At 36.5% G+C, this 16,679-nt stretch overlaps 1 protein-coding gene across 1 annotated transcript; it reads right to left on the reverse strand.

Moving 5' to 3' along the window:
• Nucleotides 1-4,409: 4,409 nt before the first annotated feature.
• On the reverse strand, nucleotides 4,410-16,423 carry zgc:100920 (uncharacterized protein LOC445241 homolog). Its single transcript, XM_036578329.1, has 6 exons — nucleotides 16,181-16,423; nucleotides 10,146-10,283; nucleotides 9,443-9,523; nucleotides 6,796-6,993; nucleotides 6,605-6,665; nucleotides 4,410-4,967 (listed from the first exon to the last, which is right to left on the reverse strand). Exons 1-6 carry the CDS (start codon nucleotides 16,232-16,234, stop codon nucleotides 4,954-4,956), a joined length of 546 nt encoding a protein of 181 aa, XP_036434222.1. The 5' UTR covers nucleotides 16,235-16,423; the 3' UTR covers nucleotides 4,410-4,953.
• Nucleotides 16,424-16,679: the final 256 nt, after the last annotated feature.

Genomic DNA, 16,679 nt, shown 5'->3' on the forward strand with positions numbered 1-16,679 from the left:
TCTGTTTTTGTACATTTGGCAGTGTCTCTTTTTCTGTACTTCACTGTTATCTTTGTACCTCTTGTGGACAATTTAAAAAAAGTGAGCGTTAGCAGAGCTGGAGGACGAGTGAAGTGTTGGGTTTGGAGAAGGCCAGTTAATATTTACATTCATTTCGCTGTTTTACTTTTTATTTGAAATAAATAAGAATGTAACCTTTTAGTTGGTTTCTGAAATGGTTTGAGTGACGTCTGTTTCCCTTATCTGTAGGAAGTGAAACGTGTTCCAGTACATGAATGACACAAGTAACAGTAAATCATTTTTTGATGAGCTGTCCTTCACTCAGACACACACGTTTAGACTCATAACTGCACACATGACAGTTACTGGCAAGTTCAAATGAGATGTAATGACCACACTTTAACATTTACGGTCATAAAGGTTACTTGTTGAATTTTATCAGCTATGAAATAAACTCGATCCCAAAAAGCGGGATCTAGACTAGATGCTTCATGTTTTACTTTAGCAACTTGATTGTTTTTTGTGGACAAATGCTCACTCTGAGCTTGATGTCTGCACTATATTCCAAAAATGATGGGACAGGGGCAATTTAAGAACAGGAATGTTATGAATTGTTCAAAAAACATCTTAAACAGGTGATAGAAACATGCTTTGATACAAAAGTTCATCACTTTGCAAAAAAATGCTTCAACAAATAATCCAACAGTTTGTTAGCTAGTCAAGTGATTTGTCAACATGTGAGTGCAAAGACTTTAGATATTTTAAGTATTCTGTTACATTCTTATTTATTAAAAAAAAAAAAACAGTATTTTTGTATTTAACTGGCCTTCTTGAAACTCAGCACTCCACTTGTCCTCCAACTCTGCTAATGCTTTTACAAGAGGTACACACACGTTTGGGGGTGGTGAAAGTAATGAACACATCTTTTAAAATGACAGCAATAGGGTGGCTTTGTGTATTTGTGAGTGAACATGTAACATGGCTCAGTATTACAAGTTCATATGTGACACACATATCTCAGGCCTTGAATGGCAATTTAAATTAAAGCAAATTAAAACTGCTCCAGAAAAGAGGAACAAAGCTCACACACTCACAGACTGTCCTTCTGAGAATTCTAAGCTTAAAACCTAATCCTAACCTTAACCATAACCAAATGCATTTTTAAAGTATTATGAGTACCAGCGAAGGGGATATGAGGACATTCTTACTATACATATAGAAATGCAAGGAAATGTAGAAACATTTGCAGAAGCACAAAGACATAGAGTGGCAAAACCAGTAGGCACTTTTAACATGAGTCATAAACTCTAATTCTGGTGCATCAATTCTGTGTTATGGAATCCAAATGACAAATAATATTCTAAGAAGACATTTTTTTTTTAGATTTGCCTTTTTGGAATGCCACATGCAGGATGTAAACTATATTTCTGATGCACTTATTCCAAGTTGCAAAAATAGGATCCATATTTCAAATGAGATGAAGGATGTTTTGTTAAATTTGTTTGGAATCTTCCATGGAAATAATTGTAAACTATACACTTCAATGATGTTCTGATTCAATGTTATTGATTCTTAAATTCAAAAAAGAATTGAAAGGATCCATGTGAGATTCCATAAAGATCAGAAAAGTATCCAAAAATATCCAAAAAATGAATATGGGGTCATCTTTTTTGGAATCTCATATTTAAGCACTCAGTAACTGTAAATTATCATCCTGATGCACTGTAGTAGTGCATGATTCTGTGTAATGATTCTGGCTATAGTTCTATGCGATGATTCGAAGTAGTAGATTTTTAAATTACTAAAACAGATCTGAATTCAAAAAGATGATCCCAACGAGGGGGTTGTCTTTTTTGGAGCCTCTTATGCAGTTACTAAACAACTGTAATCAAAAATATTTATTTGTTCTGAAACGATAATTCTGAAGGTCAAAAAGGGATCTTTTTTCTTTTTGGAATCTCACATGCAGGTATGTTTCCAAAAAGACAAAAGACGATCCCGACGGCCACAAAAAAAACGCCGTTTATTTAAATTTAGGACCTCAAATCAGTCTTTTTGGAATTCGATCGTATGTCGGAGACTAAACAGTGGTAACAGTTATTCAAGGTAGCTTGCTGAATATAAAGTAGCACAGCTTGTGTGTTATAAAGGTAGGTTGTTTTAATCTGAGTTTATGTGCTGCTGGGCGTTGTGAAACCTGCAGAGTCAAGCACTTTTCAAAGTGTGCCACTTTAACACATGATGTAAAGCCAGGAAGAGGATGTAAAAGATAATGAACCCTCGGGAGAGTTACCTTCCTCATAGAGTGCCTGCGGTTTAATTTCTCCAGAGTGCTTATAGAGCTTGTGTGTGAGAGGAGCAGTAGTGGGTAAAAAGAGATGCAGTTTCTGTATTAAACACCACATCATTTATCAATTACAAGACAATATCACTATTAAATCTCACACAGCAAACGCTAAGTGGTTATGAAGACTGTACCAGCAGTGGATGCCCGTGGAATATAGATACTGTTCTGTTTGGGTGGCCTGTTTGTCCACATTCTGATAAGACTAGTTTAAAAATAATTTTAACAAAATGTACCAAATGAAAACAAATTTCACTGTTTAATACACATCACGGACCCATGACTACACACAGTAACAGTCACTGGCAAGTTCAAATGAGATATAATGATCACACTTTAACATTTACAGTCCTAAAGGTTACTTGTTGAATTTTGTCAATTATGAAATTCCAAAAAAGTTGGGATAGTATGTGAAATTCAAATAAAAACAGAAAGCAGTGATTTGTAAATCCATTTTGACCTGTGCTTAAATAAAAGACGATATGTTTTTTGTGAACATATGCTCATTCTGACATTGATGTCTGTAGTACATTCCAAAAAATCTGGGACGGGGGTGATTTAAGAATAGGTGTATTATAAATTGTTCCAAAACAGGTGATGCATGGGTTGATGCTCACCACTTTGCCAAAAATGCATCAACCAATAATCCAACAGTTTTTCAATAAATCAACAAGTGATTTGCCAATAAGTGATTGCAAAGAATTTAGGTATTCCACCAGTGCATAATATCATCAAAAATGTTAAGAAATCCAGACAAAATCTCTGTGCATAAAAGACAAGGGCTAAAACCACAAATGAATGCATGTGACCCTTGATCCTTCAAACATCACTGCATTACTGTATGCTTCCATGACAGAATTCACCACATGGACTTGCTGCATGCAAAAATGCAAGTAAAGACTGTACTACGCACAGCAGAAGCCATATGTCAATAAAATCCAGAAACACCACCGACTTCTCTGGGCTCGAGCTCATCTGAAATGGACTGATGCACAGTGCAAATATGTACTGTGTTCTGAGTCAACCTTTCAGATTATTTATGGAAATAATGGACATTGTGTTCCAGATTGTTACCAGCATAAAGTTCAAAAGTCAGGGTCTGGAATGGGGGTGTATTAGTCCCATGGCATGGGTAACTTGCACATCTGAAGGCACCATTAACCCATTAAGACATGTACACAATTTGGGGCAACATATGCTGCGTTCTAAACAAAGTCCTTTTCAGGGACTTCCATGTTTATTTCACCAAGCCACATTCTGCACGTTACAACAGCATGACTGCATAATCAGAGAGTATGGGTGCTAGACTGGCCTTCCTGCAGTCAAGATCTTTCTTTAAAAAAATGTAAAATACAACAACAAAGGCCCCATGTGGCTGCAAAACTGAAGACATGTATAATGGAAGAATGCCCAAAAATCAACTGCTAGCCTTAAACCATTGTTAATTGTTAAAAGAAAAGATGATGTAACACAGCGGCAAACATGTTCCTGTCCCAACATTTTTGGAATGTGATGCAGGCATCAAATATTGCATTTTTGTACTGTTTTCAGTTTAATATGTTAATTAGAATGAACCAATCCCTGCTCTCTGCTTTTATTAGTATTTCCCATACTGTCCCAACTTTTCTGGAAACGAGGTTTCTACATGTTAAATTGTGTCAATAATAAAATTAAAGGTGGACATCCCTAAATCAGGCTATGATAAGCGACAGTGCATTAAGACACATGCAACCTGAGCATTCTCACTGTGGCCACTAGGTGTCTCTAACAGTTCCTTAACTTCAGGTGAGTAGGAAACTTGCACTGTCAATAACGTTGTGACTGGACTATTACTTTGTACCAGGCGTGTGCACATTTGTTTATAATAATAAAAAGCACTATTAGCATCAAAATCAAAGTACTTTTTCACCAACACTTTCTTTTTCAAATGAAAGACAATGATAAGGTAACACCAAGTGTACATTAATATTGACTAAAAAGTCAGTAATTACAATAAGCAGCTGATGTCTGCTTATTAAATGTTCTATTTACATATTTCAAGAGATTTTAAAAATGAAAATGCTAAATTGTGGCTCTACATATAATCCCGTGTTGGCCTTCATTTACAAAAAATGTGCACACATACAAACATATTGCCAACTGTTATTATTTTCACAAGTAGTTCACGTCCATTGCTGTCAACATTAAAACCTAAGAATTTTACATCTATGTGTGGAAAAACACATAACAGGATAATGTTCACAATATCTCCAAAAAATATACTTGTCTTATGACAAGAGATTCAATAAAAATATGAGTTAGGAAAACTACTTTCTGCATCACATACATGTTTAGTTGATATGTTAAAAGTAACGTTAAATATGTGGATGTTGTTCTCTTATCTCAGATATGGCATAGTCCTTGCCATAAAGGCTGTCTATAATAGAAAGATAACTGTGGCCAGGATTAAGTGCACAAATGGGTCTAAAACACAAACATGAGTCATTCATCAGGTTTTCATAGGTTACTGCTCCTTCGAAGTTTTTAGAGAAATGGCTCCATCCTTTCTTCCTTGTTCTTTTCTTCCTCGTGCTCCTGTCTTTGCTTGATATTTGTCTGCTAGACACTCCTCATTTATATAGGTCTGAAATAAGAAGACAACAGGGTAAACATATATAGACACACAGAGCACATGAGGCCACACTTTTGTCACAGAACACTGTCCCAGTCCAGCTGCTCATTTTTAGCTTTTATTTGTATTCGGTTCTTTATTTTCTGAGCTTTAGTTTAGCTTTTATGTATTGAATATAGACTACCATTATAACTAGAGCTACACCATATGGAGAAAAACGTTTTGTAATTCTATTGCTGCATAGAGACGATACTTCAAGAGATCTTCACAAAACACAATATGTCACAATATTTTACACAATGCGTGCTGCACTAAATCCAATTAAACTGCACTAGTTATTCTTCTTGGTAATGAAATATGCAGTTGGCCAGTGTTATCTAAGTACAATATACACTATATACTCAGGAAAACATATTGTGACATATTGTCAAGTAATTCATCATGATAATGATAAATATTGTCATACTGCCTAGCCCTAACATTGCATTAAAAATGATGATGTGTGATACAATATATACTAGTGACCTAATAACATGACATGGCTAAGGATTAACCAATAGATTTGGTTGGATTAAACACCCACACACTTATCAGGAACTGTGACTGGCCAGGTTAATACAGCATGTTTTAAAAACAAAATGTTGTGATTGGTTAGAGGCTGATTTGTATATTGTAGCCTCTGTAATACTGCATAGAGCATAAATATGCAGTTATGGAAATACATTTTAATTAAAGCTACTCATAAAGCATAAAGTCTGTGTACAAATAAAATGTCAATAGTATGTCAACTGGTATATCGAATGGCAAATTAAAATCACAGTATTGAATTTGAATTTTCATTTTGAGCTCAACATCGCATATATGAGTGGGAAATTTAAATGCCAACATACAAATACACTGCCATTTTACATATTACATTTTCATTTTAATTTTGATACTGATGTGCTTCCATAATGTGGTATCTATCACTGCCATTGTAAAGAAAATCTGAGTGAGTAATTTTCTCTACATTGTAGCATTTCACATCAAAATACTCTGAATGACTATTTTTTTACATTTCAATGATTTAATCATGCAAAACATTTAAAAAAATGGACTGATTTCTTCTTTAAAAATAAAAGTTCTAAATAACTCCTGGCTTAGATGTTCAATTCTACAGAAAAAAAATCTTTAGTAGCTATAGAACCTTTACACTAGGTGGAGCTCCTTTTACTTCACCAAGGTTGTTCACACTCATGCATATCATTTATGAAAATGGTTCTTTAAAGAACCATCCACTGAAAGGTTATTTAAGGAACCAAATATGGTTCTTCTATGACATCACTCCAAATGTCCTTTTGGCACCGGTCTAGCATTTTAAACTAGATTTGAGTTCTTTCTCTGGTGTAGTAAGCCAAGAAAGTGGAAGAAGAAAGGAAGATAAATTGTTTTACATTTTTAAATTGTTTTACATTTTTGGCTTAAACCATATTTTAAAAAGCCATTTATGGTACATGCAGTGCATTGTAAGGCAAAATACTGACAAAATTCTCATTATCTGTTTAGTCTAGAAGTGGAAACCAACAGAACACAAAGTACAGAAAATGACAGTTTTATGATGAAACTATCAAAGGACATGACAAAGGGGCTTGCTAGCTTCATTCACTTACATGTGTCCTCTTCCTCATTGAAGACGCTAACCACATAGCAGCCAAACATGAATCCCAGCAGCTGTGAGTGAACACACAAATGAAACCATTCATGTACAATGGTGAACAATCTATTGTATGTGTATGTCTGGGGGTAGCAGTGGCTGCAGTAACTAGGAATAACCTGCAGACTCTGAGCAAACTGTACTTACAGAAATGACCAGTTGCAATGCGCTGTGGAGAACCTCTATGTACTGGTACTCCAGCACACAGCCCAGAGTAGATATCAGTGCAGGACTGTCTTCACCCTGCCATTTAGCTTCTGGCAGGTCCTGGTTCTCACAGCCTGGCCCGTTGTCCTTCCACCAGGACCCATGTGAGGACAGCCCCAGAGACATGTAGTCACTCTCCTAAACAATACAGGAGAGACAATTCAGTAGACTGATAAATTAGTGTGGTGATCAGTTATTAATCTCAGTGTTACTGAGCTCTGCTAAAGCCTGAGTAGAATGATAAATCAATGTGATGATCAGTTATTAATCTCAGTGTTACTGAGCTCTGCTAAAGCCTGAGTAGACTGATAAATCAATGTGATGATCAGTTATTAATCTCAGTGTTATTGAGCTCTGCTAAAGCCTGAGTAGACTGATAAATTAGTGTGGTGATCAGTCATTAATCTCAGTGTTACTGAGCTCTGCTAAAGCCTGAGTAGACTGACAAATCCGTAATGATGCGTTATTAATCTCAGTGTTACTCAGCTCCAGAGACGTGTAATTTTAAATGTATTCTAAAAGTATTCTGAATATGTTATTTTTTTTGCATTGTAATGGAATATGTTACAAAATATATCGTCGCTGTCCAAAGAAAAACAAGTGTCTCCAAAACAGTAACTTTACAGGAGAGGGCAAAATTGTTCTTTACTTTCAACGTAAGTTAATGGGAAGAGTTTCTATTCTATTCACAAGGAAATAGACTGAAATTCTCTTGTAGCAAATAAATTTGTGAACTACTGTATATTTCTCAAAGCGAGTAGTTCACTCACTGTGAACACAGTCCATATAGTTTACATTATGAATGTAGTCTATAAATTTAACATTTACAGGTTAATTATTCAGTTAATAATATTAAGAATTGTTAGTTAATAAATACAATGAATTGCTCAGTAACTACTATGAAACTAACATGTAAGCTACATTTCATAAAATGTTATTTTTCTAGTCATAGATGGTATATAAGATTATTTTGGAGATTTTGATAAGGCCATATTTAAAGGAGACACAATAAACAACACTGCATTTTCTGTGCCATTTCATGAGTATGTTACATGTCAAGGTATTAGCTATCGAAGAAATTGTAGATCTTAAGTCTCTACTTTTTGACAGAAACTGTGATTGTAATTATACAAGCTGTTAGGATATGTCACTCAATGCTGCATCACATCACTAAGCATCGAGCAGAGATCCAGCCATACTTGAATACATACACCCACTTACTCAGCCTTCATAAAGCCCCAAGTCCACATTTGCAGTTTGTGGCTGTTTTTTACCCAGTTTTCTTCCCAACATAGTCATTGCCAATTCCAACCGCTAGCTAGGTTTCCCCCATCACACAATTCTACCAAGCTGGGAGGGGGAAGGTTAACACATGCTTCCTCCAAGACATGTTAAGCGGCCACCCTTTCTTGTTGAAACTGCCACTAACATAACATCATTGGACAGCTCAGCATGCTCGGAGGACGGTAACCGTTAATACTATTACAATAGTTAACAGGAGTGTTGGCTAGTATCACAGTGATATGATGGGGGTCATCCATTTGATGGGAAGGCCATCCTACCCACACAGAGTTTTTAGTGTCCGGTCAAGAGTACGAACTGGACACCGGATAACAGAGCTCAAAATAAGTCATGTGTCAAATAATGTGCATGTGTGTGAGGAATCTGGGAGGAGAGATGGGGATTCCATAGTTCAGGAACAGAAAGACAGATGGGAAAGAAATGCACAGCCTGCCAGCTTGATATGGACAAAGGTCATAACCAAGAATGTGAGTGCACAAATAGTTTTTTCAAAATGACCCACAGCAAATTAAGACATACATAATTTTGTATAACTTAGATAGATACAATTGAATTTACATTAAGTTATATAATGAAAGTTGGTATATTATTTTTATGGCTCTTCATTCTGTACAGCACTGAATTTACATATGTATGTAATATGACCTGAATTAGCTACCTCGCCCCAATCCTACTGTATCTGACACACTCATACCTAATGTATTACTACCATGTTGGTATCTCGGTTATGCTAAGAATGGTCCACCACCCAAATAATATCTACTGAGTGGTGGTCCTGTGGTGGTCCTTTTCCTTTCCCTTCCCACAGCTGATAAGTTGTGTAAATTGACTACAGCCAGTAAACCTACAAAGTGCACCTACATCGTTCACGTATCTAATAAAATAACAAATAAGTGTAGTTACAAGTTAGGTGTATGTAATAAACTGGTTAACATGAACAAATGTTAGTTAATTAATGTGTTGGGGTGGGCAATATGACAATATTTTATTGTTATTGTGATTTGTCACAATACACTTTTCTGAGAATATCATGGAGCATAACTTATTCTCTTTAATTTTGTTTGCAGTAGCATGTGAAACATTTAATAAAAGTCATTGTATTCACAGTTTCCGATTTTTTTTCTATTTATTACTGTAGCATTTTCTGTTCTTATCAAGTCTCAGAAAAACTAAACATTGTGATTATGTATTATGTATTTTGAAAATGTCTTCTAATGTGTCATGATATGTTTTTTTGCCATATCACCCACCCCTAATGTGAGTAGAGAAAAGCAGGTGCTCTTACCTTAGAAAGGCCCCCCAAATCAAGATAGAGGCAACAGATGAAGATATTCCATGTCACCCAGAAGACAGTCCAGACTACATACTGGGGAGGAAAAAGATACATGTAACTGCAACTTCAAGGCTAGTCATTTTAGGTGGCACTGTCATATAAATTACTGCAGTTTACAGTTTAATTCTCAAAATTTGTTTATTCAATGCAACTAATAAATTACAAGCCTAGAGTGATCAGATTAGCTATCTTGTTTCCTAGGTGAACTTTTCTGCCCCGAACTGATGACAGACACAGCTTGAGCTCAAATAAACAAACATTACTCACAGCTGCCCTCGAAACAAAATCATAAGCTTTGTTATTTTTTTAAAGACCCCTTATGTGTCTCAATGTATATTTTATTTTCTTTAACACACACATTTGCCTAAACCCAACAAATAAAAATACAGTCAATTCACATTATATCTGCTGTAACATACATATATGATTGTGAAAGCTAACAACCATAGGAAATACTAGCTAAGCTGCAGTCAAGTGATTATACCGTAATTGCGATACTCCTCTTCATGCCAAAATTGTATCTGCTGGTGTACTGATAATTTGTTCTTCCAATAAAAAAACTGTCTATGTTTGCTGTATGTCACTGAGTTAGTGTATTTGCAATATCTTGTGCAAAATGCTTCAGATGCAAGCAAAAATGGTGAACTTTACATACCAGTATAACATAGCGGGGGTGGTACTGGATGGTCCCAAACAGTCCAAGTATGACCACAATAATATGGAGAAAGTTAATCAGGATTGGAGCCCACTGGTAACCTAGAAAATCAAATGCCTGCCTCTCCAAAGCAGTGATCTAGAGGGCGGGAAAGAGAGAGAGAGAGAGAGAGAAATATATTTCTAAATAAATTCCATTAAAAATAACAGATAATCTGTGTTGGGATGTAACAGAATACAGGTATTGGTAATACGTGTTCAGAATACAGAATTTAAGTATCTGCAATTAGTCTAAGCTACATTTTCTGAAGGCAGCATTCAGAATACAGTCACCGCAGTTAAATTTTTAGGAGAATACTTTTAGAATAACTGCCCATCAAATTTCAAAAATACATAAAAAAACACCATCAGTGCTTGTGTATGATTATTTTTTTGTTTAATGTTTATTACTATTTTACAATCATTGCACAGCATCTAACAATACTCTAATACTTTAAAGGACTCAAAAAACATTGTCCTTACGAACACTGAAGTTCCTGCTAAAGCCTGAGTAGACTGATAAATCAATGTGATGAGCCAGTTATTAATCTCAACATTACTAATCTCTTTTGAGGGATGACTGAACTGAACAGACATCTCAGTAGTGATGTTCACAAGTAGCTTTGGTGTTGTACGGGATTCATGCTTGCGTTTTGCGGCAAGCTACATATATTTCATTAACTGAAAATCACATAGTTATCCACTTTATAGTCAAATTTGCAAGATTTTGTTATTGGGATATGATGAATTGTTTGTTTAGTTTATGAGATGGTAGTGGAATTATTAGAGCAGCAGTAGATTAAAGGTGAGCACCAAAATAATGTTTAGAATTTTGTAACTTCATACAATATATTCTCAAATACACTGTAAATGCCTTCTGAATATGTTACTTTTATGTTCTGAAATGGAATACGTAATTCAATACAATTAGGACAGGCATCACTGCTTTTTCAAAGTATTCTGCCCAACACTGCCAATAATTTTAGATTTTTTGCATTTTAAAAAGATTCACACTGCCCATATCTGAAGTGCAGTTAGCATAAAACTAGTTTAAACACCAAAGATGGATTACCATTTTTATATCAAATCAAATCAAACATAACAATTGTTGTAAATATTTACATTTATGTTATTAGCAGATGCTCTTATGGCAACCCACAATGTAGGGTTATGAGTCTTGCTCTAAGGTAGTCCTGCCTACACGTGGAATCAAAACCTCCATGTTCTGCATTTGGAGCATTATTTTATCGATTTCAATTAAGGATTGGGCGCCAAGTTATCGGTCAAAATTATTGGCTGTAAATTCCAGCACTGAACTGATAATCATAATAATTCAATTTCACCATTTATTGTTGACCAGCTGATGTATCCTACACCCCTAGTAAAAAATATATGACGTTCCTAGTTATTCTCTCCCAGATCAAGAGAGATTGACATATGTGTCCTGATCTTAGTGATCCTGAAGAACTCCATCTTCGTTGGGTCTCCAGAGATGCAAAAAGAATCCCCTGCCTTTATTTTTCCACATGCTAGCGTTTCACTCAAGGTTGCCTAGGTAACAGAGCCAAGGGGGTACAATGCATGTCACGGAGAAAGAGAGAGAGAGCAGGAGATAGATGGGTGGGGGAGATGAAGGTTTTACTTCGAGGTCAGCCACTTGATCACTCATCTGAGAGGTGATGGGCGTAGAACTGGGAGGGGGTCCTGTTCTTTTTCATATAGCTCTACAGCAATCATAAAACCAGGCCTTCGGCTCTCTCCACCCATCCCCCCATACACACACCCTCCCTCTGTCTCTTGCCATTACAGTGAGGCTGCTTTCTATAGCAGCAAGTCTCAGAGGTTCTGCCTTTGATCAACAATTGACACCACATTTAGGTCACAGACCACAGAAATGTCTCCTAGATAAACAAATTGGCTGAAAGGTACATGAACATCCACATCTGAACATAAACATGAATGTGCTTGCATAATCACATGTAATAAGAATAAGATAATCATGTCAGTGAGCTGATAACAATGTTAAATGTAGATGTTACATGGTTCAAAATGAGTTCTTAATTGTGATATTGGCCTTTGCAATACAGATGAGCTAACAAACATACATAATCTTGGTCAAAATAATGCAGGCTGATCATTAGCCAGGTTATAGCAAAGGTTATTTAAAGTTATATCACAACAGCAATATCTAGCTATGTATTCGCAATGTGGAATTTCCTCCGTCTCATGAAGGCCTACATGGTGCAGTGCGACTATAATGGAACATCACAGGCTGAATGATCAGAATGTCAATTAGATTTGTGCAGGTGGACACTGCATAAAGGCTAGAACCCCTCTTGGTCAGTGTTAGGTGCATGTACCAGCTTGGATGAATAAAGACACAGAGTACTGAATATCAAGGATGCACAATGAAACCAGCGTCGTATCAGTTTTGGCTGATTTTAAAAAAGTGGCACTGGACTGATGCTTAGATTTCACTGACAGTTTAGAAGGATATTTCATGATGTGTTTTTTGTACTCTGGAAGAGCAGAACTACTGTAGGCCTACTGTGCTAAAACACCCCTTTTTTCATTATACTGCATTTGTAATCCTACAGAAATAAATGTATCCTTTCTCTGTAATGCTAATTCAGTTTAATTTAGTCCCACGTTTATTTCTACAGTCTATTACTGTGTGCACTACTGTGCAAAAGTCTGAGACCATGAGAAACAGAAAGCGACCGACTTCTAAGACTGAACTTTAGAAGGTGGGAAAATATCCCTGCAGATGTCTTTAAAAAGCTGAAAGAAAGTCTCACAAAAAATATAGAGGCTGTAATAAAGGCAAAGGGTGGGCACACTAAATACTGAAAATGCTGATATTACATATAGTGTTAAGGGTTTATGTTTATTTTTCTGTTGAATCTATTTCCCACTTTTAACACTGAAAAATGAAAAACTTGTACTTAATGGCTGTTAAGTTTGCTTACACTAGCCCTTTAAATCGATGAGCTAACCAAGGAAGCCATGAAGGAACAGCTGACCTCTTTCCACTCAAACCTACACTGTACAGCTTCCACAACATCCCAGCTGTGCCTCAGACTCATAACATGTTTATTAAAAATTCATTGTACTACAGCAGTTCACAAAATGCCAGGGCTAGATCATACCTACTGGAGAGGGAGCCCACTGAGATTGTGCTATAAAATTCACTACAGCGTTATATTGTACACACACCCTTGGATGTGTAATATGCCAATTATTTATGCATAAATAAGCTTACAGTAACAGTAAAGCTGAGCTTTTAACCAAACTGAACAATGATGCGAACTAATGGAGGAAAGATTCCAGAACTGATGCAGGAGAAAAACACACTTCGTCCTTCATGCATACCACATACAGAAAACCAACTAAAGTCTCTGTTTATACTGCTACTACTCCAAGATATTTACAGCCAAATTTGTCCAAACAGGCCAACATGAGTGCAGACACTTCATGCCACTGGACTATAGCTAGTGTCCTTTGTTATTGAATTTTTACGTTACAAACAGTTACGTTTTTACTCCACCATTGGCTAATACAGACTAGCTTAACGAAAGATGTTATTGCATGGACAGCAAGTCTGGTCTCAATACTCATCGGTGAACAAAACTGTTGATGTTTGTTTTTAGATTTGTACAAGGAAGCAACATTTTGGGGGAAAGCATTACAAACTTCTGGAATATGTCAAGACTACTGTTAGACAACAATGCAATAATTCAAACTAAAGTAACTCCTAAAGTCAACCAGAAATCAAAAAGAACCTTCTTTACTTTGTTAGTTCATGCCCCTGGTCATATTAACACCTTAAAATCCCAGGCTTGTTACATACTAAGGCTTATTATTTAGTAAGTACAGGGACTTCAGTGCAAGCTGGTTGAGCTGTTCTCAGCTGGCGGGCCCGGGCCCATTTAAGGGGTTAAGCATGATGTCACACCATTTAAAAGACAAAGGTCTTAAATTTTCCTGTAATCTTTGACTGAAGTGACTAAAAAAATACACTGAAAAAAGTGTTAAAAAAAATTCCACATAAATTGAATATATTCCACCAACACAATTACTGTTGTTCATTTTATATACTTTTGGCAAGAATTTTGTGTTAATCTAATGTATTTTATTCATGTGGAACCAATGTACACATTTCAATCCAGTGTTAAATCAAAGTAACATGTCATGTTTCACCTCCACCTCTTTCCACTCAAAAATATGTTATAGTATGAAAGAAAATGTGTTACAACTTCTGATTCACATTGACTTCAAGCCATAGACCTGGTAGACAACAGTGTGAAAAAAGAATACATACACAGAGGGAGGTTTGAGTCACAGACAGATAGATCATGTGAGTCACATATAATCTCATAAATGCGAGAAAAAAGTTCTGCAGTAATAAGACTCTAACTGTAGCCCTTTGTAGAATATCAGTCTATGAGCAGTAGTGCTAACACGTTCAAAATCGAACACAGAAAGTGATTGTTAACTTATTTCACCGAAAGGTATGATGTGGATGAGAAAAATGTAGTGTATTCAAATGCCACTTTCCCTCAAATGGCTCTGGGCTGGACCACACACAATCACTCAAATTCCTTGTGAACATCCATTCATCTCCTCATTAAACTACATGTCCGAACACATTTTTTCTTAATGATGGCAGAAGTTTTTCCTCACATCATGAACAGAATGATCTAATTAAAACTCACTGGTAACAGTCGCGTAAAACATCCAAATAATTATTACTATCTGAAACATGTAGTTGCCTCATGGTTAAGTTATGACAACATGAAGACAGATGCAAAGATGGGCTTAATCTACACTACCATTCAAAAGTTTGTATTCACCCTCTTATGGAAGGCTTTGATTTGGAAACACATCTGTACATAGGCACCAAATTCACAGTTTGAATTTGTTTTAGATCCAAATTTTGTTCACAATTAGGCCTAAGCCTTTAGATCAAAATGTCTATAGGAATATGAAAAAATCCACATTCTTTTAGACGTGTCCAAACTTTTGACTGGTAGGCTGCTACACTTTATTATCGCAGATCTATAAAATAAGCTTCTTCTTTTGGAGAATCGTTTTTGGAGACAGAATTATATTTTAAAATTAAAATATTAATAAAAACTGAAAAAGCCGTAATCAGGCACATAATTTTTGTTGTACACTCTTAAAAAGGATGGTTCTCCAAAGGTTCTTTAGTAAAGGCAATGGTTCCTTTTAGAACCACGAGTTTCATTTCATGCTTAAATAGTTTTTGCATTTTGAAATGGTTCTTTAGATAAATGGAGAATGTGTTGTATATGGTTCTTCTATGGTTACAATGTCAAACTTATAACAGTAGAAGAACCCTTTTTGGTGCGATACAGAACCATGTACAGAAAGGTTCTACATAGAACCACATACAACATATTCTCCATCAATCTGAAGAACCATTTCACCACGCAAAAACTATTTAAGCATGAAATGTTTCCATATAGAACCCATGGTAAACAGAAACCTTTCCTTACTAAAGAACCCTGGAAGAACTATCTTTTCTTCAGAGTGTATCTTTGCTGAAAACTGGACTTCTTGAGGCAACACCTCTATTCAGTCAATCAAAGTGGTTGAAAACAGGTTTGCAAGCTAATTTACTTCACAACAAGACACACAAAAGTTTTTCCAATTTAATTACTAATAGTTGTACTTGCTGTTGTTTTGTTGTTTGCAGTTACTGCGACGCTGAATTCTTAGCTACTATTCTAATCACAATCGCCGGTCATTTCAAACAATGAACCGCTGCGACGTCTTCAAAGAAGCCCGTTGTTCTGATAACCACCACCACCGCCACGCCTCTACCAGCCCTAAAAGCCCCCCAAACAAGCCCGCTACGCAAAGCCTGAGCAAAACTTGCAGGAACAGACTGCCACCTCTAATTAGTCTGTTTGGAGAGACATTAACTTACTCGTAGACTAAGAAACGCTTCTGTTTTCGAAACGCATGTCTTACCAGTTGAACAGTGCACAGGAAGATCAGAACACATCTCCCTGAGCAGCACCCCATTCTCCTCACCGACCACAGCAGTCCGCGGAAAATAATCAGCCAGGGCTCAGGTTCAGGTATAAATCCGAAAGAACATTAATCCGCTAGATTCATTCTCAGCGAGTCTCACATTCACTTCCAAGCACAACCAGAGTTGCAGTTGTGTCTGTTAGCACCGAGAACACAATCAAAACACTCTGAACGCTCTGAAAACAGTGGGCGGAGCTTGGTTGGGTGGGGAGGTGCGGCGCTACACGCTGGGCGGGGCCAAGGCCTTGTTAGTGGATGAAGCGTCACTCAGGATGCGAATTACAGGTTTGAGGAGCCTCAGCCCCCTAATTAGGACCCCTCACCCCAAAGGCAGTACAGGCTGAGGTAGTGGCTGCTTTAAAAAATTACACGTGGTACATGCAAACACTAACATATGTTTCTTCAGCCAAGACACATACACTCCCATTCAGAAAAT

The sequence above is a fragment of the Colossoma macropomum genome, unplaced genomic scaffold, assembly GCF_904425465.1.
Source record: "Colossoma macropomum unplaced genomic scaffold, Colossoma_macropomum, whole genome shotgun sequence".
Classification (NCBI taxonomy): domain Eukaryota; kingdom Metazoa; phylum Chordata; class Actinopteri; order Characiformes; family Serrasalmidae; genus Colossoma; species Colossoma macropomum.